This window comes from Lates calcarifer, linkage group LG3 (assembly GCF_001640805.2).
Source record: "Lates calcarifer isolate ASB-BC8 linkage group LG3, TLL_Latcal_v3, whole genome shotgun sequence".
Taxonomy (NCBI): domain Eukaryota; kingdom Metazoa; phylum Chordata; class Actinopteri; family Centropomidae; genus Lates; species Lates calcarifer.
The window spans coordinates 10,564,761-10,590,151 of record NC_066835.1 but is presented as its reverse complement, the minus strand read 5'-3'; the positions used below and the strand labels follow the sequence as shown (position 1 = coordinate 10,590,151).

The 25,391-nt window shown below is 42.8% G+C and overlaps 2 protein-coding genes across 5 annotated transcripts; one reads left to right on the top strand and one right to left on the bottom strand.

The window, feature by feature from the left end:
- Window positions 1-3,955: 3,955 nt before the first annotated feature.
- arpp21 (cAMP-regulated phosphoprotein, 21) lies at window positions 3,956-15,098 on the top strand. 3 transcript variants are annotated; one of them, XM_018697533.2, is made up of 20 exons: window positions 3,956-4,121; window positions 8,566-8,729; window positions 8,873-9,038; window positions 9,168-9,206; window positions 9,323-9,388; window positions 9,499-9,610; window positions 9,781-9,919; window positions 10,393-10,530; window positions 10,624-10,723; window positions 10,837-10,929; window positions 11,022-11,059; window positions 11,154-11,210; window positions 11,531-11,721; window positions 12,287-12,427; window positions 12,513-12,631; window positions 12,773-12,847; window positions 12,974-13,135; window positions 13,326-13,431; window positions 14,317-14,423; window positions 14,555-15,098. In XM_018697533.2, exons 3-20 carry the CDS (start codon window positions 8,877-8,879, stop codon window positions 14,705-14,707), a joined length of 1,998 nt encoding a protein of 665 aa, XP_018553049.1. In that variant the 5' UTR covers window positions 3,956-4,121; window positions 8,566-8,729; window positions 8,873-8,876; the 3' UTR covers window positions 14,708-15,098. The 3 variants fall into 3 exon arrangements, with proteins under 3 accessions (XP_018553049.1, XP_018553050.1, XP_018553048.1); XM_018697534.2 differs by having other exon boundaries at window positions 12,971-13,135; window positions 14,320-14,423; XM_018697532.2 differs by having other exon boundaries at window positions 12,971-13,135.
- Window positions 15,099-16,720: 1,622 nt separating this feature from the next.
- On the bottom strand, window positions 16,721-25,193 carry zftraf1 (zinc finger TRAF-type containing 1). 2 transcript variants are annotated; one of them, XM_018697531.2, is made up of 7 exons: window positions 24,653-25,193; window positions 24,057-24,391; window positions 22,691-22,785; window positions 21,889-22,032; window positions 20,468-20,679; window positions 20,194-20,372; window positions 16,721-19,422 (listed from the first exon to the last, which is right to left on the bottom strand). In XM_018697531.2, the coding sequence occupies exons 2-7, from the start codon at window positions 24,342-24,344 to the stop codon at window positions 19,210-19,212; spliced, it is 1,131 nt and encodes a 376-aa protein (XP_018553047.1). In that variant the 5' UTR covers window positions 24,345-24,391; window positions 24,653-25,193; the 3' UTR covers window positions 16,721-19,209. The 2 variants fall into 2 exon arrangements, with proteins under 2 accessions (XP_018553047.1, XP_018553046.1); XM_018697530.2 differs by having other exon boundaries at window positions 24,057-25,193.
- Between the last annotated feature and the right edge of the window lie 198 nt (window positions 25,194-25,391).

Genomic DNA, 25,391 nt, shown 5'->3' with positions numbered 1-25,391 from the left:
GTGTAGAGGTGTATGTGTGTGGGGGGGGGAGACAGAGCAGTGATGCACACACATAGCAATGTCTGCTAGCTTTTGGATGACGCACTTCCTGAGGCCTATGCTCAGTCATCTCTGTAAGTTGTGGTTATCACAGTGTGTCTAGCTGGTGTTTTTGAACCTATAGGTCGTATATGTACTGTACTTGTACATACTACTACTGTATGCCTGTTGTACATCACAAAAGTCAAAACAATATTAACAAAATTAGATATCACAATATTTTTTACACTGCATTCAAGCATTAATAAAATAATGCTTGAATGCAATAGCTACTGTTGTGGCCATACAGTATTAATTCTCACTTAGGGGTGGTTATTATTAAAATGGAATACAAGTAGTAGCTGAAATGAAAGTGACATTCACAGTTCTCTAGTAAAGAATAACAAACAACATAAAATTCAAATCTACATGCAGTTCTCGATCCCTGGTATTAATGTTTAATGGCTCTAGGTAACAGATGATAGGCTGCCAGATCTTATCAAACTCTAAGTCTGTCATTTAACAAGAACCTTCTGCTTTCAGGGTGTACAGTGTTGGTTAATTCATTGAGACATAATTCGACCTTTTTTCGTGCTGTGCATAAGAAGGATATTCTTAGTAAGGCATTGAGCAGTGAGGGAGAATTTGTTGTTTTGTCCTTTACAGTGTTGAAATCAGCTCTGAGATTCCCACAACTATTAAAACAGGGTCTGGTTCATTATAGATATTAACTACTTCAGAGAGTGTTTTAAAAAGTTCAGACCAATAATTTTCTATCGTGGGACAAAAGGTGAAGCTGTGAATCAGGTTTGCCTCCTCCAGGCTACAATCATCACATAGTGGAGAGATCTCGGGTTATATCTTGTGTGATTTTTTTCTTTGAATAATAGAGTCTGTGAATGACTTTGAACTGAATGAGCCCAGAATTAATGGAACAAGAATGAATCTTCTCAAGACCTGATACTCCTATCTCCTCACAGATCTGTGTGTTTCCTGTTCATTCTCCCATTTGGTCTTGACTGTTTTCATAAAAGGGATTGTTAAACATTATAGAAATTAGGTATTGTCTCAGCAGGGTTTTGTTTATAAGGCATGACGTGTTTAAAAACAGAAACAAATTAAATGTGTGGGTGCTCACGTCATTGCTGATGTGCAGTAACCTGAAGACATTATTCATAGAAAGTCCAAATTTCTCTTGCAGCTAAACAACAATCAGAAGTAACAGATGAAGGTCACTGATAATGCATATATCAATACCCATCAACTATGAGAGACCATTGACAAGTCAGGGTGATGCAAATGCTGGATTTCCATTTATTGGCAGAAGATTTACAACACCCTTCACCCAGGCCAAACTTTAATTTGCTTTCAGATTCTTCTCAAGCTGTGTACACTAACAGTAATAGCATATATTAGGTTGAATGACATCAACACTGAGAAAATTAACAACAGGAGACAAACTAGCAGAACCAACAACTAATCCTTCACCTGGAAAAGACCCTAAATTGATAGTATCAGCAGGGCAAAGTGGGCAACTAACCCCGGGGACCCAAAAGCTCTAGTCCTACTGTGTATCAGCTGGTTTGTGCCAGTTATAATTTATAGTTATAGTTTAATGAAATTACCTCAGAGGACATTTGGGACCTGGTAGTATCACCCCATTAAAAATGTATATACATTGCATGGGAAGGAATGGGAGGTTAACAAGGCCTCTCGATAGGTCATTCTTGCCCCAGCAGGTCGATCCAGCCGTGCCCCTATTGGTTATATTTGTGAAGGATGGCTGGAGTCAGGGCTGTAGACATCACTGAACTTGGACATACTGCATGACCTCAGCAATTCTAAAATGGACCTGGCTGCGATACTGATACAAAGCATGGTAACATTCAACAGGATGTCATCCACGTAACTAGATACTTTATTACTTGGGTCTGTTGTGTTGTAACCATAGAAAGACATGAGTGGGTGATTCAGAGGGACTCTCTGGTCACAGACAGACAAACAGACATGGTGATAAAGGATACTCCTGTCTCCTGTCCAGGGCTGCTGCTACCACTGTGAACACTGAGGTCACATCCTACAAATACAGACGTATCACACATGTTGGGTTGTTTAAGATGAATACTGATATTTTTACACTCAACGATAAAACTTGTTCTCAGATCAACTAAGATCCACTGGAATTAAACTTTTTATGTCTGAACAGTTACATGAAAAAATAATGTGAAATTTTGCATTATTCATTTTATGGGTAAATATTGTACTTTTTTGCTCCATTACAGTAGACAATCATTTGATAAAATATGATGCATTTTCATAGATCAGACCACCCATGAGTGTATACAGCAGTTAAAACCAGCTCCACCTTCCTCCACCTCTGATGGCCAGTGCCGACAGACATGAGGGTAAAGGACACCCTTGTTTCCTGCCACTGAATTGACTCTGACAAGGAGACAGATTTATTCATCATGCAAATAACCCAACTCTGACGCAGTCTTTTTTCATGAACCATATAATACACCATATAACAGTATATCTCCATCCTCTGAACTTAGTGTTTGTAATTTCAATCCGGCTTTGAATGATAGAGTGTAGTGCTATGGCAGTGAGGTTAATTAACTGTATAATCCATACATACATATAGAATATATTGTATCATTATAAGAGCCAAGAGATACTGCCTGAATTATATACCACAATATTTTTGACTCAGTCTCTTCTTGTTATCAATAAAATTAGAATATTTTAATATCAGCTTGGATGCAGTATTTATTCTAACCTTGACGTGGATATGGTAAGTTTATTGAAAAATCAAAATGGACAAGAAGTAGCAGATTAAAAGTGACATTCACATTTTTAAGCAGTTCTCCATCATCAGGATTAATGTGAGGTCTCTAGGTAACAGATGAGAGGGTGTCTGATCTTTTCCAAAACTTTGCAAATATAAAGTTTAAAGATAAAGTTTTCAGACTCTTGAAATTAAAATTAGCAATACTGCAATGTGAAAATACTCCGTTACAAGTAAAGGTCCTGCATTGAACGTGTCACTTAGATAAAAGTATATATTTATTATTAGTAAAATGTACATAGAGTATTGGGACTGTGTAGGCAGCATTTTACTGTTGTAGCTAGTTGAGTGTGTAAGTACTTCATATATTGATGGATAGTTTAATCTGTGTCAGTGTATCATCAGCTCAGTGCTTCATAGGTTCTATGTGTAAAATCTTAATGTGTAAAGTAACTAAACTGTCAGATAAATATATTGGTGTCAATAGAATAATTTCCTTTAATTGTACTGAAGTACAAGTATGGATGGATTATTGAACAGGCCTAACGCACACGCCCGGCTGACCACAGGAGTCAGGGGACCCCTGCTCTTGATTTAAAAATGTCACTGAAAGAAACTCAAAATCACCACAAAGATAAACAACTTGGCATCAAATGACCACAAAGACATGCAAACAGCCACAAAGGGATGCAAAATGAGCACTAAAGAACACAAAACCACAAATGACGTCTCTTTCAAGTCTATGTAGGAGGGGGCCCTTTCCTTGTCTGTTCCTGTTGTCTCATAAGTGTAATGTTGTAGGCTAGTACACTCAGTTTCGTACTTTAAGTACAACACTTGAGTAAAGTGTACATCCCACCACTGCATAAAAGGCGTATCTTTAGCTTTGATGAAGGCATAAGAGAGAGTTTATTTTTGTGTCTCTTCACGTGTTGAAGTCAGTTACTGCAGTAATTGAGGTAGTAAAAGAAGCAGAGCTGAAACGAGATGGAGGACCGAGAGAGAGAGACAGCACAGGAGCGACAGACAGGGACAGAGATAGAGATGAGTGGGCTGGTGGAGCACTGGCTCTCGTGCATTCCTTGCGAGTGTGTGGGCGCGTGGCTCAGGGTTCAGAGCTGTCGGCCCTGCTCCTCCTCTTCCTCCTCCTCCTCCACCCCTCCCCTCCCGCTCCTCCTGTTCCGACACAGACAGGCAAAAGGCGGAGGAGGAGCAACGGACCTCACCAGTCAACAGACGCTGGGTGTACGGCAGTCCGTCGGTCGGTAGGCTACACCGGCAGAAGCCCACGGAGGGAGGGAGACATCAGCTCACGGTAAGATAACGGACGCTGTCACCGCGGTGATGGTTGTACATCTCCTCGATTAGCTTGATTAACGGTTACTCACATCGACGCTTCTTGCTGTCTTTTTGATGGTGTTTTGTCAACGCAGCTTCCTCTTGCTAGTACTTTTGCGACATTAAACACACCTGATAATGAAGTAGGGCGATAAAACAACACATTAGGTTGCGAAATTTTGTATAATTTAGCCGAAAGTCCTCTGTGAAAACGGCTAAATTGGGAGATGTAACTAGCTAACTGCGCCCGGAGCGCAGCTATCAGTCGCATTTCCCCCGGGTCTGAAACGTTAGCGACGCCGCTGAATGAAAGATAACGGTCATTTACGAGTCGGTAAATGTGTTGTATAAATATATACTTTTTATCCTAACACATACATATTGGATAAAAATGCCAGCCCGGTTTTTAACTAGTGATTTTAAAAGCACCTGCTTCTGTCTTAATATTTTTGGTTGTTTTGTGTTTGAGAGTAGAAATGTGATGAGTTTAAAGGTGATTTAAGTTGCCAATTCCCCGGTGTTTTTTGTCAGATAAAAGTTCCTCTCTGTTAGCAGCCATAAACCTGACTGCACACTAGTCCTCCCCCCGCTGTGTATCCTTCGTCCGCCGTCCTCCGTGCTCCACATGCAGCTGACAGCACAGTGAAGTCCCGGAGCAGGAGGTTCACTCCCCTGCCCGGGTGTAAAAATAGCCCGATGTTTCAGCTTAGCCTGGGTCACGGTAATGCGACACAAACACACACACACACACGCACACACACACTCATACATGCAGGCACGGCTCTTACCGGCTTTCTGCAGTCAGTCATCCAAGACCGAGAGAGTCCCATCCCGAAAAGTAGATCGCACATGCCCATCGAGCGCCGTTATTGTTCGGTCGTGATATATGGGTTAACAGGATGCCGCAAAGTTGTTCATGAAGATGACACCTGTTTGTTTTAGCCTACTTATCGCATCTTCCGTTTAAACGTGTGTGCGCTGCTGCACTGTCAAGCTGCCATCAGGTTTTAGCGTGAACTGCAAAGAGTTACGAAGCGTATTTCATGTGAAGTAGCCCCTCACGACCACCACTTTGTACTCTTCTGTGTGCTCGTGTATATGCAGGTATTTCCCCCCCGTGTCAGGTTTGAGTTCAGCTGCAGAATACCACAGCTGTCGCACCCACAAGTCACTTCGGCAGTAAGGCTGCTGTGGCTGCCCAGGTGCTGGTGACTCAAAGGACAATGTAACCTAAATTTCACGAGTAGCCTACTTTTTGTTCTTCGCTTGTCTTAAAGTGGAGGGAGAAATAATTCATGACCTGTTTTATTTGACTTAAATATGCTGCAGCAAGAAGCATATTTAAGGCAAAGAAGAAAGTAAAACCTGCAAAGAAAGGAAATATTTCAGCTGCAAATATAAAAGGAGCAAGCACAGATGAGGCAACAATATATGTATATATAACCCCCCACACACACACACACACATACACACACACAAACACACAAAATGTGGTAAGAAAAAACAAAATACCCTGTAATGTGAGAGAGAAAACAAAAGCAGCCCAATTAGAGGCTTGGGGGCAAAGCCTGTGCGCATAATGGATAAACAAAGCGCTGAAGGCTCTGAGTTTGCCTCAAAATTCTCAATTATTGTTTTAAACCAGGGAGACCTGCTCTCTCGGTTTTTGGTCTCCTTGCTGAATCATTTCCTAATGAGCGCCGAGCTGAGGGGGAGAAAACATAAAATCCCCTTTTAAATTCAGCTGCAACCTTAGAGACAAAACACAAACAGCAGCTTCTGTGACCATAGGCAATGATGTTTTCTAGTTTTTATAGGTTTTCTTGAGATGGAAGAATGCTAATAAAAAAAGAGAAAGCAGAGCAGAATGTCCTAGTAAAATGCACAGATAAATGTCTATAAGTGGAGAGGGAAAGATGATAAATACAAGCATACAGTGTTAAAACGATACAACAACCACTGATAATTATAGTCCTGGTATTCAAAGACAGATTTTTCAGTGGTCTTAATTACAAACTGGATTGTACTGGGCTTAAGGACTTAATATAACTTGCTTCAGCTGACAATGGCCATCTAAAGTAGCTTTTGGATGTTTTCCCACTGGCCTGCCTGTGTGTCAGTGTAGATGAGCCAGGCAGCTTTTGGCTGGAGAAGAAAGGTGTCCTGGTGAGTAAGTGGCTCCGAGGCTGGAGGCTTCGGGGAGAGCAGCAGATGGATGATGATGTAGCGGGTACTGGCGCTCCCTGCCTCCCGCCGCCATCCGTCACGCGCTAATGATCGTGTCACACCTTCTCCCCGGGCGGCCGGCCGCTTCTGCAGCGCTCAGCTCAAAAACTGGTAGCTCCACTCAAATCCCCTCTTCATGGCCGTCGGCTGAAAAGCCCGGAGACAGACTGTGCTGCAAGCCTCTCTATCACTAATTCCTCACTTTTTTCTTTCTCCATCGCCTTCCCTCACCCCTCTTCACCTTTAAAGTCCCTGCAGACTGTTTCCTCATCTCTCCTCATCCCCTGCTTCCCTCGCCTCCCATTCATCTTGTTTTCTCTCTAGTGTATCTGTCCCATGTCATTCTTTTCCCTCTCTGTCTTCTCCTGCTGTGTTCCCATTCCTCTCTGATTGCTATAGCTCTACTACAGTTCATGTTTTCTCTTATTTTATACACAGTTTTCATTGATTGCAATAATTAAATGACATGTATCGTTTTTTCCCTGCCCTTCGCCTCTGCATCTGAGGTCAGCTACAGTGCAGCAGTGAAGCTGGTCTGTTTGGTTAAAGGACACCTCAGCAAGAACCTGTCAACAGCACATTAGGGAGCCTCCCAAGTTATTATGTCCTTTTGAGTGTTTGTATGCCCGCGGACCGTTTCTTCCTCCCTAGGCTGCAGTAGACCACCGCACTAAGACAGAGATACAGATTGTTCGCAGCATCCTGCTCTAACAAACAGCAGACTAGTTTCATTATGTTTTCATTTGCAGAGTATTTTCTTGATTAATTGTCTTGTCTATAAATTGTCAGAGATGAGTGAAAAAATGCATTGCAATTGACCAGAGCCCCCTTAACCTCGATAATTTTTTTATGAGCAACACTCAAAAATATAAAGACATTTTGTTCACTATTATATACGACAGAAAAGCAGCAAATCATCCCATTTGAGAAACTGAAACCAGGACATGTTGTGTAATTGTTGCCTGAAAATTTATGCAAACAATGAATCAACTATCAAAATAATTTCAGATGAATTTTGTGTCTATCACATCTTTTCAATACATAGTTAGCAATGGCCTTCGACTCAAAGAGAGAGTTACATCACAAGACTTAATTTTTTCGGAAACCTTCATGTGAAATGGTCTTTTAAGTGTGAGTGGAACAATAATCAATACCAATATATATCAGTAAAAAACATTTACAGTTGTCATGCCACGAATTTGTTATCACACTAACCAGCTAAAGTACAGTATGTATTAATTATTTTTACAAATGTAAAAGTGCCACATATCATATTAATTTTGATGATGATATTCACACCATAAAAATTTTAGAGCAACACATGCAGACATTTCAGACGGCTCACTTCCATACTAAAAATATTTTTTCCGAGTGGAATCGCTGCTGTCATGTATTGTGTTTCATCGAGGCGGCACAGGAAGTAAACACCACTTTAGTTGCACATGGACTGACGGGGGTCTTTTTTTAAAAACTGCTGTTATCTCCAGTCGGGTGTTAAATAACCATGTTATGGGACTCAGCATCCTCTGAGCTCGTTATTCTGTCCCAGGTGTTACAGGAATAAGTGTCCCCTTGAGCTCCATGTTACAGTGGAATGTGTCCCCACTGAACGCAGTTGGCCCTTTGGAAAAGACGGTGGAATGCCACTTCCTCTTGTGTGTGTCTATCTCTTTGGTCTCGGCAATATTCTTACCACTGGGATCACAGACTCAGCTTGGCATTCTGGGAATATCAGTGCTGGCGGATCGGATGATACTCTCCACAGCTGCTGTTTCTAAGAAAAGCTCGAGGACACACTCAAACACACACACCCACACACACACACACACACACACACACATCAGACATGCGTTTACATGAGCTACACACATGTAAATACACAAACAAATACCACAGCCAGGCACAGGCCTATATGTTACCATCACAGATGCACAGGCAGATTTACTGTAATAACTGTCAGCTGGAGAGCATTTGGGAAGCCTAGACAGAGGTTAACACACACATACACAGACACACACATAAGCTTAGCTACTTGATGTCATTTCCAGCAGCTATGCTTTTATGTACTGGCAACTGTTTGATATGAGAGTGCATGAGTGTGAGAGTGTGTATGTGTGTGAAATAGTGTAGTGGTGTTTCTGTTGTACAGTGACCACTAACACTGTTTTTTTCCCTGTGTTTTTCAATCTCTTCAGGCTATTTTCCATTGACCAGTGAAGAGTCGGCAAAGAGAGGAACAGTGGAGAAGGCGAGCACGGGTGGAGAGAAGATAATTGCGTTTCTGGCTGCCCTGTGGGAACATGGGATATATGACCTCATCATTCACCTGTGAGGCTCTCCAGTAAACAACTCCAGATAGGTAGGAACAGCATACACACATAAACACATGCTCATGCAAATGCTGGTGAAGACATTTTTTTTACATAGCAGTAAAATATACAAATGCTTGCATTATTTAGATAAATCCACACAGCCTGACAGTCAGTTTTTTGTGTTGTTCAGAAGGATGACTGAAGTTGCCATAGAAAGTGCAGATGCCCTCCTAAAACCCTGTCATTTGACGTCATGTGACATCATCGCCTGCCCCTCCCCTCCGCCATGCCTGTCCCCCTGCAATCAGAGGGATAACGAGGAGTCTCAGCATGACAGTAAGAAGCTGGAGCAGCAGGTAAGTGACACTAAACACAGCTTCTTCTATGTACTGCATTAGTGATATACCACTTTAAAATCATGCACCCTCCCCCTACCACCATTTCTCACGTGCTCACTTAATGACAAATTGTGCCCTCACTCGTAGAAACACTGTAACCAGGTGCAACCAAAGAAAAAAGTTAAGGTAAGCTAAAATAATTCTTCCTCTCATTATTCATTCTTACTGAAATATCGATTGCATTACATTCTATGAATTTGTAATATTGCTTGTGTGTGTGTGTGTGTGTGTGTGTGTTACAGGCTAAAGGAAAGTTAGTGCGCAGTATGGCCGTCTGCGAGGAGCCCTCACCATTTGAAGAAATACAGGTAACACACACACACACACACACACACACACACACATACACACACACATCCATCTTGTCCCCCTCATCATCACCACACTCAAATTACTCTTTTATTTTCCTCTATTGCAGGCCTCTCCAGACACAAACATCTCATCAAGCTGCCTTGACAATGAGAGAACTTCCTGTAAGGAGGAAGAGCAGGAGAGGAGCACAGATCCAAAGAAACATTCACTGTCCAAAGGTGTGTGTGATTGATGTCTCATAAAAGAGAGACAAGAGAAAGCAAATAAAATGTAATAAAGCAAGTTTCTGCAACACTATTTAGATGTAGTTCTCCTGGGTTGTTTAATATTGCAGTGTGCTTTTTGTATTTGTATTTTTATTATCCTGCCTTGCTTTTGTTGCTCTCAGAGTCCAGTGTGGAGTACACCGACTCCACTGGCATAGACCTGCACCAGTTTATCATCGACACCCTCAACAGCAACCCCAGAGACCGCATGATGCTGATTAAACTGGAGCAGGACATGATAGACTTCATCACCAGCAATAGGTGTGTGTGCATGTGTGAAGGAGAGTATATGACCTTGGGTCCTCGCTGTGCTATCTACCTGTTCAAATGTGCTGAAATAAAACTTGTATACAGGCTCAATCTTTTAAAAAGGCTGAAAAGATTGAACATGGTTTTATGCTAATTTAAAATATGTTTTCAGCTCATATATTACAATTCTGTCCATACAGCTCATTTAATTTACTGATCAATACACTGAGTCAGTTAAGTTAGTGTGGGTGTGTTTGGACAACAGGGGATGAAACTGGACTCAAGCCAAAAAATACAACCCGTCTCAGTCTACCTCCCTCTCTTTCCTTCTCTCTACTTTCTCACTTTCACCTTCCTCCCTCCCATTTTCGTCACTCCCTCGTTCTATCTTTGTCTCCCCCCCACCCACCCCTGTTTCGCTCACTCTCTCTTTTTATCCCACCTCTCTTTTTCCCACATCTTTCCCCTGTTTCTATCTCTCTCAGCCCCTTTAAGAAGTTCCCTCACATGTCGTCCTACCACCGTATGCTGGTCCATCGGGTGGCGGCCTACTTTGGCATGGAGCACAATGTAGACCAGACAGGCAAGTCTGTCATCATCAACAGGACCAGCAACACACGCATGTAAGCATGCGTAATGTGTATGTGAGTATATGTATGTAAATCCTTTCCTTTTAGCATCAACTTAAAACGGTTGTTACTTGTTTTTCTACCAAGACCGGAGCAGCGATTTTTGGATGAGGTGCACAAGGACAAGACGGAAGAAATCCACTGCTGGAAAATTATTTTGAAGAGAGACAACAGCTCAGATGACCAGGTTTGTCTGTCCTCCTATATCTATTGCTGCTTGTCTCCCTGGAATTTCCTCTATAATTGACATTGATCGTATCCTATCAGAGATTTGACCTGTTTTCGTTTCTCTCCTCGCAGACCCGACACCACCCCTTACGGGAGAAGCAAAGCAAGTCAATGGAGGAGAGAGAGGAGGAGTACCAAAGAGCACGAGACCGAATCTTTAACCAGGTGAGATGGGGAGACGGGGGGAAGACAGACAGGCAGATATGACAAAGAGACAGAGAGGAGACTTTACTAATTTCTCTGGTGTACTTTTACAGCCTCCCTGTACCCAGGAGAGCGCCCATGCAGAAACCAGGTAACCTTGCCTGCAGTGTATTTTCTCCATGTGCCTTTTCGGCTTATTATATTTAGATGAGAACATTAATATATGTCTGTGTGTGTGTGCACAGGGCTGTGGAGGAGTACAATCCATATGCTGAGACCCAGAGGAGACGGCAGCTCTTCAGGTACAGCTCTGTCTGCACATGTGTAGTCATTTATCATCTTAATCTGGTCAGCCTGGCTGGCACAGTGCTTTTCAGAGTCTGCGGCAGAAACAGAAAGACAGACCTAGATTTTTCTTGAGCGTGTGTGTCAGGGTTTAGGATTTTCAGCAATTCTGAATGAAAATAACAGAAGAAAATTCTTCATAGATAATTACGTTAATGAATGTTGCATAAAACCTTCAGCTCTTCATTATTTGTAGCATATTAGCACCCATTCACTTAAATGGCATGGCTCCCATGCAGTAATAAGGTTGTAGGATAATTCTGGATGTGCCTCTCAGGGGGAGCCGTGACAGCTCTGGCTCCAGTTGGGCAGGCAGCAGCAGGCAGAGCAGCACCGAGACCGACTGTCGCTATAGCAACGACCCCCGACCTTGGAGCAGCACCGACTCCGATTCCTCCTACCAGTGGACAAGTCCCGCCCCAAAACCCCGTCAACCTGCCAACCACAGCTGGGAGGCACGAAGCTCAGGTGCGGGTTTTTTTTTAAATTTTTTTTAAAGCCTTGCGACAGAATAACATTTAGTGGCTTTTTAACGCTTCTTTATGTCACACCTTCAATGTGTAAATTCAGTCAGCGAAGGTGAGACACTTCACTCCTCTATACCTGTATGCCAGCAAACTTATTCCCAGACTTCATCACCACATCACACTTGGGAAAAATCGCTGTTTATAAATTATCTGGTTTTTTTATTCAGTAGCATCTAATTAACAAAAAGCAGTGGAAGTTTTTCTGGTGTGAAAATTTAACTCAGTCCATGAATCTTCACACCATAGCTGTAAATTTTCACACAACACCTCCAGACTTCTTCACATATTCGGGAAGAAAAATATATCATCGTCAAGTCTGCGTCGAGGGGCTGCACACAGTACGTTTTTAGCACAGACGGTGGTGGAGCGTGTAGTTTTTTTGTTTTCAGATTGAGATGTTAAAATGTGAATTTGTCATGTGCTGTGATAATAAAACTCTCTTCTCTCCTCTCTCCCTCCTCTTCTCTTATTTTCTCATCTGTACTTTCACTCTCTCTTTCTCTCAGGCTCCATTTCTCTGTTCAGAGTGCCATCCACTTGTCCCCACCCCTCCTCTCCTCCCATTATAGAAGAGCCGGCTCATAACTCTGCCTACATCATGGAGAATGGGATCCCGCCGGGAAGCATATTAATGAACCCACATACTGGTACATAACACACACACACAAACCAGTGTGATTTTAGCACACAACACATACACATTTATAATACTCAAACCCTTTGACCTCTCAGGGCAGCCTTTCCTGAACCCTGATGGAACTCCTGCTGTGTACAACCCTCCGGACAGCCAGCAGCCAATCAGGAGCCAGACTCAGCTGCAAGGCTCTCCCTCTCAGCAGCAGCAACAGCAGGTAGTACACACACACACACACACACACACACATGCACAGCAGGAAGTGTTTGACATGCAAGATAATGTACGTTTACACTGGCACACATACATGTTGCCGTTTGTGTCTTTATCTCTGTCTCCATATGTGTGTCTCACACAGGTGGTTCAGTACTCGTCTGTCTCTTACACAGCTCCACAGATGTTGCCTGTCACTCCCTCACAGCCATACTCGACAGTATGTATCAGCGCGCAGTCCAACAAGTGCCGTACATGAGCGTGTTTACAGTATGTGTGTGTTTGTGTGTATCGTGTGTTTACGGTCATCCTTGTGCGCGTTGACCTCCTTTCCTTCACCCAGCAGATTGAAGACCTCTCCTCGCAGTTCGGTCATGTGACAGTGAGCTGTCAGTCAACGGGTGATGCCCCGCCTCTCTACCCTCCCAGTCAGGGTTACATCTATGCAGCTCCTCCCCCTCCTCCTCCCCCTCCCAACCCCCCCAGCTACTGCCAGCCCTCACCTCAGGTACATACAACACACACACACACACATGCCACACACAGGCATCTTTCACTTCTTTGCTGACTCCTAACATAAAACAATCATCTTGTGTCTGCTGTTTTAAGAAGGCTGCATTGATTGCCCATGGATTTTGACACCAAATAATGACATTTAAAGAAATAAAAATGGTGATTTGAATATGATTTTCCTGTAGGTGCCTGTGTATTTCTACGGCCAGTACCCTACCTCAGCTCAGCATGGATGCAGGCCTGTCTCACCACCCAGCCAGCACATCCACAGCCAAGTAGCACAACCAACAGGTACTTACCACCTGTGTTTGTGTTTGTGTTTGTGTTTGTGAGCGTGTGTGTGTGTGTGAGAGAGAGAAAGGCACAGACTGTGGCAGTAGAGGAGGGGGCCGTTACACTGTCAGAGATGTAGTCTGAGGGTCTCACAGTGAACCGGTCTCTTTTCCTGCTGCTTCTATTCAACACAGGGATAAAACCCAAGAAGACACACACACACTTTAACACCATCATGTGTTAGAATTCACAGTATATCATAGACTGCTGCCTCTTCAGTTTTTAATGAGCAAATGCTTTTGAAACAGCTGCAAACAATCAGTCAACACCCTCTAGGCACCAGGGTCTCTTAACAGAATAAACTGAAATTAATGTCTGAAATTATACAGGGCTCAAAGCAGTGACACTGGAGCAGGAATACAAATGACTGCATCAACAGTGCAGCACGAATGATGAAAAAAGGATTGCTGTTCTGATTTTATCCAACCATATCCATTGCTAACACAACATAGAAATTATATATTATTTTAATGTTTTTGTCTTTAAATTAAATAATGATAAAAACTGAAAACACAAAACAACTCAAGTTTTTGTGCAGCCACAAAATAATGAATTAAAGATTATAAGGTGCTGGATGAAACAAAATTTATGAACAACCACATTCACATTGTGTCCTGGATGATTTTTTATATTTACTGTGACAATAACATTTCTGAAGGATTTCCCTTCTCTTATCTTATAGAATGGTTTGCTAATGCTGCATTTTGTTCTTCACAACTCCTTATTTGTTCTAAAACTACTGTGAAGCTCTCTTGTGCCTTTTTTCTTATATTAACCTTTTGCAAACAAATTCAGTGATGAAATATATTGTTAATAATCTCTCATATACATGTGTGTTTGCAGCAGGTTACGCCCCTACTGTGGGGGTGCAGCAGTCTTCCCACACCCAGACCCAGGCCGTGCTGGGGACCTACTCACCAATGGCCTCTCATCAATGTAGCGTGGTTCAGGTAAACACCGAGCATCACAGGGGTCTCATTCTGCGTCTGAAGTCGAACATCTCAGCCCTCAGCAAAGGCGTTCAGCAGTTCACAAAGTACTTGCGGTTACAACTTTCTCTCTTCTCTCTCTCCCTGTGCAGGGCAGTGTTCCTGTGTCCTATCCCCAAAGTAAAGTTGTGACCGGTGGGGAGGCAGGTTACTGCTGCGTGGTGCCCCCACCCTCACACCACAGCAGCTGCCATCCTCCCAGCTGCACCAACCTCAGTGCTCCGGCCTGGAGCGCACAGTACTGATGATGCCTCAACGGATGGAGTGATGATACATTTGGTTCCTTTGTGAACTCACACACATATTTAACACAAACACCTCTTTTTTCACTCTCCCTCTCCCGCTCCCTTCTCACCTACACTCGCCTTCTTACTGATGATGCCCACAGGGCACACCGTTAACACTCACACACAACGAGCATGTACACACACAACATACACCCACTCAGATACATAAATGTACCACTGTACCAAAGCTTAATAGTATATATCAGAGCTGCTGTATTGAATGCATAATTTATATACACAAATGGAGTTTTATATTGATATTAAATTATATATTGTGTTTTAAGGAAATGCACTGTGTGAAGAGAATAAAGTGCTGTGGCTGGATTGACGAGGTCACATTTCTATATCATTCTGACTCTTTATGCCTCTAATGTTGATGATGGTGCTGATGGGAGTGGATGCACTCATGATGAGACATACATCAGGAAATAAAGTGCATTATATGTGGATACACTCAACGTGAAATAGAAACAGTCATGGTTGTGCGCTGTGGGAGAGCACAGATGTAGGTTGTTACTCGTACTGAGTTCATAAATGGGAGATAAACATTGTGTTAATGTCTGAGTAACTAACATGCAGGTGAAATGTATAGCAGTGATATGTTCAATCATTATGGGCGTTTAGTTTTAGGGTGTCTTTGTTTTATGAGACTGAGACACTCGCACAGAGTTTTTAACAAGAGAGCCATGATGTTCAGGTTTTTACATTTCAAGCCAATGTGACATCTGTTAGAAAATATATAAATAGCAAAGAACATTTCCAGTTACCATACCCCATTAAGCCACTGGAGGATTTCCACTCTAAGACTTTAGTGCCCCCTCCTGCTCAAAGACTCTCAGTGCGCTGTCCTCACATGTAAAGTAATGCAGGTAATTTCACCACTAGATCATTTATCCTTCATACTGGAGAACCAAAGGTTTATTTCTCTGTAGGAACGCAGCTACATTTGTTTCCTTCATTGTTTAATCTGCTGATGATTGATTCATTCTTCTTTTAGTCTGGGAAATTGTACACTTTCACTCTGATTGTTTGCTTTGTCTAAAAAAAAACTCCCAGAATCCAGACATTTTGAGTTTATCATCACAGTGGGCAAAGAAAAGCAAGTTTTCAAGTGAAACTTTGGCTTGATTACCAAATTTCTGCAGATAGTTTTACTGCTGATTGACTAATAATCATCTCAGGCTCTGTTTCTGTCAATGTAAAATGATGTTTGTTCAGCAAGCCTCAGAAAAAAACACAGCTGTTACTAATAACATTAACGAGACTGCTGTATTTAAGTGTCTCAGTAAGACATGACAGTGTAACGGTGAGGCAGCGTGAACAACACCAGGACCTGAAGGACTGAAGCAGGTAAATGGAATTCAGTCATTATTAAACTTGTGTGTTTTCTACTGCGTTAAGTATAAAGGTGTGGTCAGCTATAAAACTAAAAAGGCATTTTACACAGAAGAAGGAAAAGCACAGGTGTAAATAACAAGAATTAATTTCTGGGAGTCTTGAGTAGAACAGAGCCATCGTTAATGTTATCAGAAACACCTGGGCCTTTCCTGCTGTGACAAGTCAAAATGTCTGCAGTGAGAGAAGCCTTCACAGCTCAAAACTATATTCATCTCTCCAAACATACAGGAATATTGTATCATATAAAATTCTTTCCCTTGTGAGTCTTCAGGCAGCTGACATTTTACACCAGAGTGATAAAACTACTTTCACTTTCATGCGAGCTTTAACTGATAAGCCAATGTGTTATTGTTCTGATGCTGGGTAATTCATTTTTGTACTGAAACTGATTCATATTCTCCTCATCAGATTCAATGAAACATATCCATCATCCACACAAGGCTTTAAAATTAAATTTAGATTTCATAACTGCGGCACTGAATGCATAATTTATACCGACCGATGGTTTCACAAAGCCGGCTCTATTTTTGTCCTTACTACATTCAGACACTCACACACACATAAAAGCAGCAGTGCAGGTTCCATGATCTTTAATAAAAGGCACATGTACAGCCATAGTGAGATGAGTGAGTCCACTGGCATAGAGACGAAGCATTAAAACACAGAAATACAGGAAGTAGAGGTCAGGAGGAGAGAGATCTATCTGCTTTACAGTAGAATCTACTTAAGTAACATCTTCTCGTTCTCGTTCAAGTAAGTCTAACACTAATATGTCACTGTGGTAAGGTAAACCCCCCCCCCAATCCCCACCCCTGCCACACACACACACACACACACATACACATACACACATCATCCATCACCACCCAAAGTCTGATCTTCCAGAGAAAGTCCTCTCCAGAGGCCGGCTGAGCTCCGAGCACTCAACGAAGTCCAGATCGCCCTGAGACTCTGCGCTCACAGTTTGGGTTTCGTTCCTTTTGCGGTTGTTGACTAGTCCCTGTGGCTGGGTCAGGTCTGATTGGGAGTAAAAAAAAATCTTGCAGCTGGGCTCCTGTCGTCCTCGGGTTCCCAACATCCTCATTATATTTTGGACAAAGTCCCAGAATCCAACCAATACTCTCTTACTGGAATACTACCTGACCTGACCCCAGGTTTCCTGTGTGTCCGTTAGCTTGTGGTACTTTTACTGAAACACACAATTTTCTTAGTATTCATCAGATTTGTAACACTTCTAGTTTTGGGTGAAAGCTGCTGACTCTTTAAATTGATGGCAAAAGAATTCAGCTGTTCTCCCATGATGGCAGGAAATGATATTTCCAGTGAGTGCGTTGAAATGAAGAACAGAGAAAATTTAACAAAAAAAAAAAAGCAGTTTTGGAAAATAGTGAAAAATGCACCATGGGAGCACAATATAAACTATAATAGTAAAGGTGGGGGACCTAGATTTTGACACAGGGCCATAAGATCACATCATAATATTTAAATGGTACTATAACAGTCCACATTCCTAAACAAATTGGAAAATTAATCTGTAACTATTCTGAAAATGGATTAATCATTTCCTTTTTGTTTTCATTTCATTTTAAATATGAAGATTTGCTCCTTGTCTCTGTTATGTATGATAGTAAATTAAGTATCTTTTTGTTTTGGACTGAAACAAACAATCTACAGGTGTCACTTTAGGCTCTGGGAAGTAGTGATGAGTGGTTTTTACAACTTTTGATACACTGAACAATTAACTGAGAAAATAATCTGCAGATTAATTAATAACTTAAAGAGTTAGCTACAACTGACACAGTGAACCTGGGGCTCCTGAAGGTCTGTCTGTAATCCAGTCTTGCTGGTCCTGTACTCTAAAGATTGTACTCTGGTTCAGGACATGTTTTTTTTTTTTTTTTTTTAACAGGAATCTCACAGTTCTGTTAACACACACACACACAGGCAGCCGATCACACGCTTAAAACCCAACTAAAAAGAAAAAAGTTCACAGGTACTTAAATATTCAGGGTTAAGAGAAATAAAAACGATATTAGTGTTGAAGGTTAAATATAACCACAGCTGGAGGAATAAGTCGAGGAACTAAAATAGCATGCAGCCAGGCCATCTCTCCTGTTGTTGAAAGATAAGAGGGTTAAAAGTGGGGACGCCATCTTTCCTCTGCTCTGGAAAAGTCTGAGACACGAAAAGGGAACATTTGCCAGAACAGAGGGGAAAGGTGACGAAACTGCGTAGAGGGAGGGTGGGGAAAGACACACACAAACACTTGCTCTCTCTCACACACGCACCCTCAACGTCCCGTCACATGTCCAAAGAACAGCTCAGTAGAGTCAGACGCTCTGTTTTCACATTATCACATGTGTTCGGGACATTTGAACATGCAAACAGAGTGTGGGCCGCACTCCAGGGTCCGTCACTTAACTCTCTGTCACACACACACACACACACACACTCACACACAAACATAAACACGCACAAGACAAACGCACCCAGCAAATCCTGCTTTGGTTGGTGTGTGTGCTACCTTTGGCTGTGGGTGTCAGGGGGGTGAAAGGTCAGATGCAGCCTCACCTCGGGGAGCCCCCTCGGGTACACATCAATTGCCTCACAACCCGCCCACCCCTCCCTCCGTCTCCCGCTCGCTCGCTCACTTGCTGCACTCTGACACCCCCCCCTCCCCACCTATGCCTTTGCAGGTTTCACCCCACCCCTCCATCCCATATCAATGCCCACCCATCTCCATAGCAACTCACAGCTCCCCCCGAGCAAATGGGGGTCTCACTATCTTGTAAAAGGAGGTAAGTGTAATTAGTGGTGTGTGTGTGTGTGTGTGTGTGTGTGTGTTTCTGTATATATGTGTGTGTGTGTGTGTGTGTGGAGGCGTGTGTACCCTGCGTGATTGTGAGGTGAGTATATGTGTGTATTTGTGTGTGTGTGTGTGTGCAGGTGTTAAGAGGTATCAGTGGTTCAGTGGTGTCTCTCTTTAATCTTCCTCTCTCTCTGTTCCTTGTCCTCCATCACCCTTCTTCTTCTTTCTCCTCCTCCTCTTCTTCCCTCACTCTTTATTTTTGGACTTGGAAGATGAACAGGCGCAAGTTGATGTTTTTGGCGGCCAGCAGTTTGTTGCACTCCACCGAGTCGGAAATGGGCAGGGGGACATAGTCGGTCTCGTTGGCGTCGTTGCTGAAGGAGTGGTGGTGGATGACTGGCTTGATCCGCACGTCATCGTACGGCCCCTTAAGCAGCAGGAAGGAGCACTCCAGGGCAGAGTTAACCTGCACGCACAGAAACACCATGTATTAGCCAGAACATGTGCTGAGTACAGAGCCTGACCTGTACTGATGTCAGATGTATTGGCCAATATTAGTTTTTTCACCATAAAGACGATCATTTGCTTACTGTGACCAACATGTGTAAGAATTCCAGCTGAAAATCAAACTTGTCAGTGCTCTCTGGTGGGCAAACTATGTAATGGCAATAATGTTTAAATTACCTCAAATCTGTCTTAGTTATTTCAATACTGCAATTTCTTGTTACTATCAGACACAGAGCTGAAATGATCAGCCAGTCTATCAACAGAAAATTTCATCTGCAACTATTTTCATAATCAACTCATTCTTTATTTTTTGTCTTATGTAATATTTAACGGACTTTGGACTTTGATCTCTTGTTGAAGTAAACAGTTTTAAACTGTCACTCTGAGCTATGGAAACTGTTAGTTTTTACAATTTACTGACATTTCAGAAACCAAAACAATTAACAAAGAAAATACTTATAGTAGTCATTTGTAGACTGATCAATGTTGAACACAATCCTTGCAGCTTTAATTGATGAGATCGATACACCCTTGATAAACTAAAATCTGCCAATAATATCAGCTGATGAATCATTTGGGTTCTTGTGTCGCAGTGTCTTATTGTTAAATTTAGGGGCTTCAGGATTTATGCTCAAGCTCTCAGTACAGCTCCAAAATTTTAGAGACTGGTAGACTGTGATGTGCCTTAAACTTTAAAAATAAACACAGACAGACAGGGCGATGTGCGTACCTTGCTTTTGAGGATGAGCTGGAAGGAGAGGGTGCGCTTGCAGGAGAGGTTGGGGTTGCGCTCGGAGTCGTTCACTCGGGCCTTCAGCACCCACGTCTGGTTGAGGACAGTGAAGCGCGGCGTTTCGTAGTACAGGCGAGTGATGAAGTCGTCGGTGCGGTACGGCCTGAACTGCACCTCTGGATGGACAAGACAAGTTTTGAAACGTGGAGAAGGGTCAAGAGTGGGATTCAGAAGTGGCGCACTTTGTTCAACATGTTCATCATGTATATACCTGTAAACCCAATCTTTTCGTAGCAGAGCAGGCTGAAGATGCTGTTGTAGAGCTGCATGTCTCTGCGGTGGTTCTGGTCCATCTCTCCCAGGATTCCCATCAGCTCTGTACCGGTCTTAGTGGGATGGGAGCACTCGCTCTCATGCGCTGGCAGCTCATGGAACGGACCTTGCCAAGGGCAGCCGATCCTCTTGTACTTGCACTGCGTCACCCTGGCAACATAATGGCAAGTTTGAGTTATAAGACAAAACTCGGGGAAGGAGAGACGTGGCGTTATATAATTTAGTTCCTTCATAGACGTGCTCTGTGATGAATACAGGCTACTTACTTGCAGTGAGTGCAAGGACGGTACTAATAATATCAAAGGTGCTAATTAACCTAGGTCTTGAACCAAGGATAATTAACACAGTACTAATGATAAGTGTTCGCTGTGAGCCAAACTAAAGGAGGGAAAGACATAGATTCATATCAGTTACATCCTGTATACAGGTGCTCAATGAATACCTGTTACTTTATTACGGTGAGGTATTCATAATGTGAAAGGTACTAGTTAGCTTCAGTGGTGAACCAAGGATAATTAAAACCACATACATATTACCAAGTAGCTGCTAGAGATTCAAGATTCTGCCTAAAGGAATTTTAACAGGATTCACTACTTTAACACAGTACAGTAAAATACCTGTAATCACTGATTGTAATTTCTGCATATTAAATGTGCATCCCATCCTCACAGATGTGATGGTGGGATTCCTAAAGATAACAACATGACATTTCTGTCAGAAGCAGCAGGATCCTCTCAGGAGACAGGCACATTTTTTCTGTCTGACCCGACCAAAAAAAAAAAAAACACCTGGCGAGTGACTTGCCGTGGCTGTCGTCATGGCAACACTAGCACGGGCACTGCTGTCCTGAGTGGGGTCACTTGTTGCTATAGCAACAACCCCACAGGATTTCATGCTTGCAAATTCACAAACGGACAGAGCGTCACAGACAACAAACACGCAGTCTGTAATCACATCAGCTGTTTTTCCTCCTCAGAAGCCGCACGTCACACGCTCCTCCATCTTCGCCAAATTAACCCCATGTGACTGGCTACTGTGCTGAGTTAAAACTCACACACACACCCATGTATATACAATCTTACTGGTGATTTAGTCATTTATGTGCGTTATGTATGTGCACAGCTTCCATTTTCATGTTTCTGATTAACTTCATTGCAGTCTGAAGTCAGTTGATGTGATTGTAGCTGTTTCATTTTATTGTTGAAGCACATTTGTGGGAAAACTGATTGGAACTAATTTTTGAGACACTTTCCATTCAAGATCTGAATAAAGGTATGGCAGATTTCTTATCTTGGGGGGAAAAAGTTAATTTGCTTTTCAATTAATTTGTGTGTGTGCATGTGAGTGTGTGGTGTATACCTGTCTTGACACTCCTCTTTCTGGTGCCTCTCTAAGCTGGAGCGGGGGAACTGTTTTAGGCAGAAGGTACATTCTGTCGGCAGCTCACTGACAGCCTTCTCCACCGCAAGGTTCCTGCAGCACAGGTTCTTGCTGATCTCACACCTACACAAACACAGAAAACCACGAATTGTACCTTGGTGCAATGTCATATGTATAATATTTGTGGTATGCACAGTATGTTCATACAAGTTTGTGAACAATGTACAACTGCGAGTAGTTGTCTGAGCAGTAGGAAAGTTGCACTGTGCTTTTGTCCATTGCCGGTGGTAATTTCAACATATACTGCAGGATTAGGCAGAACACATTCAGAAAGTTATTCTTTTTATTCTGATAAATGTAGAAGAGATTTTGGAAAATTGTACAAGAGCTAAATTTGTCTCATTAAGTAATACCACTTAAATAATGTGAATTCCTATTGCATTAGATTAAAACACACACACACAGAAGTATGTGTAAATGGATTTAAACTCAGAGCAGCTATAGGTGTCATCATAACAAGTCATCACTGCATTTTTGTTTTTCTTGCTGGAGACAATAATATTAGCAAGCATTACATAGTTCATTAATCTACGTAACCAGCTTCTTCTGATTTAGACTGAGTAGCTACATGAATTTCTGTGTGCACTGCTTGGAAAAGTTTTGCTACAAACACTAAATACAGTGCATGTGGTACTTGTGCATAATTGTATGTTGCAATTCCAATGCTACTGTTATGTCCATGTCATCTAAACCAAACTAAACTACAGTGAACTTGGTTTACCTGCAGTTGGGACATGTAGCCTGTTCCTCCTTGAGACGAGAATCAGCCAGAAGGTGGATGAAACAGCCTGCACACATCAGATGTCCATTGGTACACTGTGGTGGAGAAAAGGTTAACAGGTCAGTAAAACAAAATGTGTGAAGAAAGTGAAAAGCGTAATTACTGAGGTTTTTTGAATGGGAAGAGGCACAAGGACCACATGACATAATATGAGAGATGTGCAAGCTGGAAAGGAAAATGGAAAACTGTAATAAGATCTGTAAACTTTCTCTTGTCAAATCTCATGACAACAATGTCTGGATCATTTGTTACAAGGGTTGTGGCACGTATTAAGAGCATTAATTGGGACTTCTTAAAAATAGATATTGTGGGGGAAGTTAATGAAGAAACAGGGACTATTCTGGACTAAAACTCAAATCGAAACACGTCATTTGGGGGAGATGTCATTAGACATGTTTGGCTAATGCTAGCTACATTTCCTTAGAGTCTAGTTTCATTTCAGTTACATTTTAACAATGGATTGGTTCAAGATGCCCAAGCAAGCAACAACAACAAAAGACTGTCTGCACAACTGAAAATATTACACCAAGATTATAATTTACTATGTACTTTTATAAAGGAGAGAGATCTGGAAGTGTGTGTGTGTTTTTATGGCTAAGGCCTGTGGGATATATGGACTGACAGGTCTAATGTAATTTATTGGTCATACTTCTCATAATCGATACATTTTTATATGTGTGTCTGTTAACAGTAAAATATTTTGTGTGGAATGTCAACTTGTGTTTACACTGTATTGTTAATAAATGTTAAATAACTGTTTAAAATGTGTGTGCTGCATGGCACAGCAGGGTGTGTAAATGTTTAGACTAACTGAACAATCATTAAATACATATGTGTTCACTTGACATTGAAGAGAGCAGTCTGTGGTCATTAAGGAGACTACTGGGGTCAGTTCAAGGGGAGGGAAGTATATAATTAAAATTTAGATATTTGTTGAATTCCAGATGTTTCAATTCTGGGGGCTGGGGCTGGGGGATGTGGCTTTTGCTGAGGGTTATTTGAGGATAATTCACAGTATAATGTTATGAACTTGAGCCTGCACAGCTGACCCACCCGGCCTGGGTGTGTCTGGACTCAGCCTCGTGGCTCAGTTTGCAGTATAGACACTTGGGCCTGTGTTGGATCTAGAATCACTAAAAATAACTGGAGCTGGCCAACACATTCAACAGGTTGACACTGGGGACTGAGGGGTTGGGACACAAGGTGGGGTCTTCTAGTATGGGGTCCAGCTTGTTTACTGTTGTTTGACGGTAGGTTTAGGGGTTATGAGGGTGGGGGGGGGATTTATGATTGACACCACGTTTACCTGGTATACAGACGCCTTGGGCAAGTCTAGGCACACGGTGCAGCACAGCACTGAGTACAGTCTCTCCTCCAGCTTTCCTGACTCTCCCTCGGGCATTTTCACCCTCTTCTTGGGTGGCTCGTCTGGGTCAGGCTCGGGCCCTTCTCGTCGTATCCCGACCTCCTCCTGCATGGCAGCGACCCCGGCGACAGCCTCCACCGCTGCCCCCACGGCCCCGACCCCCAGGCCGGCCGAGGAGGAGCCAGGGGCGGCCGCAACGCCCACGTCTCTCTCTTCCAGTGAAGACATGGCGACGAGTGTCTAGAAATGTCTGAGATGTACCTGCCGCGACCAGGCTGAGCCCGAAATATTAGCAGGTTAGCTCAGAGCTAGCTCACAACCTGTCAAGCTAACGGTCAGCTGACAGCTAGCTAACGTTAGCCAGGCTAACGCTACGGCAGCAGGCTGTCAGAAAGGAATGCGGGCTAACTTATTATTAATGCTACCCTACACTTAGAAACTTGGAATTTAACAAGCCAATGATTGTGTAATAACGAGATCATGTGCATAAATGTAATAACGACTACATTAAATGTTGACTAGTTTTGTTGACTTACAGTGAGGCTAGCAGACTATGTGCTAGCTACGTTGACAAAAACACAGCAGTCCTCTCCCTTTGCCCAGGCAGAACAAAAACAACTCAGGCGTCCCTCAGCTGTTGTTGAGCTCTCGACGCCGTTATTCGCAATGACAGCAGATTACGACGATGTGCACCCGCGGCCCAGCTCGGCTGCTCGTCTAACGTCCCTGCTCCGGTACCGACTGACTGTCCACGGGACCCACGAGACCTGTCGGTGATTAAAGCCGCGGCTAGAGACAGTTCTGTTGGGACTCGTCTCTCTGGCTACACAGCCATCTTTGTTTTTTTCCTGTCCGTCTCCCCCGACTTCACCCTGCACAGCCTCTACGACTCCGGGTCAAATTCGTTATTACACGGGCAGGTTCTCGATCGTGGCTAATAACAGAAGTTGTGTATTTAAAAGTAAATATTTTGCGTGTACCTGTATCGGCCTCTGTGTGCCAGTAACTACTTGGGTACAGCCGTGAATTGGCTGACAGCGGAATGTTTTGTTGTGGCAGATGACTTGGGGTATTTAAAGAGTTTTTAAAGGCGCATGCGTAGTGAGCACCTGCGGGTCAGTGTATGGCAGGACTTGAAAGGTGACCAAAACCTGATATGCGACAAATTTAGGCCACCCCATCGAAAGATGCAGCCATCATACATTTACAATGTTGATGAGCCACATCCACATACTATAACACCTTAATAACGCTGTCACCACTCAACAACAACTT

Bases quoted from the DNA above. Each gene is read 5' to 3' on its own strand.
- zftraf1 (XM_018697530.2), bottom strand. From the start codon at position 24,344: ATGTCTTCACTGGAAGAGAGAGACGTGGGCGTTGCGGCCGCCCCTGGC. The intron at 22,786-24,056 runs GTAAACGTGGTG...TCTCCACCACAG, and splicing joins CCAAGGCGTCTGTATACCAG to TGTACCAATGGACATCTGAT. The intron at 20,680-21,888 runs GTATACACCACA...TTATGTTGCCAG, and splicing joins AAAGAGGAGTGTCAAGACAG to GGTGACGCAGTGCAAGTACA.
- arpp21 (XM_018697532.2), top strand. From the start codon at position 8,877: ATGACTGAAGTTGCCATAGAAAGTGCAGATGCCCTCCTAAAACCCTGT. The intron at 11,211-11,530 runs GTACAGCTCTGT...TGTGCCTCTCAG, and splicing joins AGGAGACGGCAGCTCTTCAG to GGGGAGCCGTGACAGCTCTG. The intron at 11,722-12,286 runs GTGCGGGTTTTT...TCTTTCTCTCAG, and splicing joins CTGGGAGGCACGAAGCTCAG to GCTCCATTTCTCTGTTCAGA.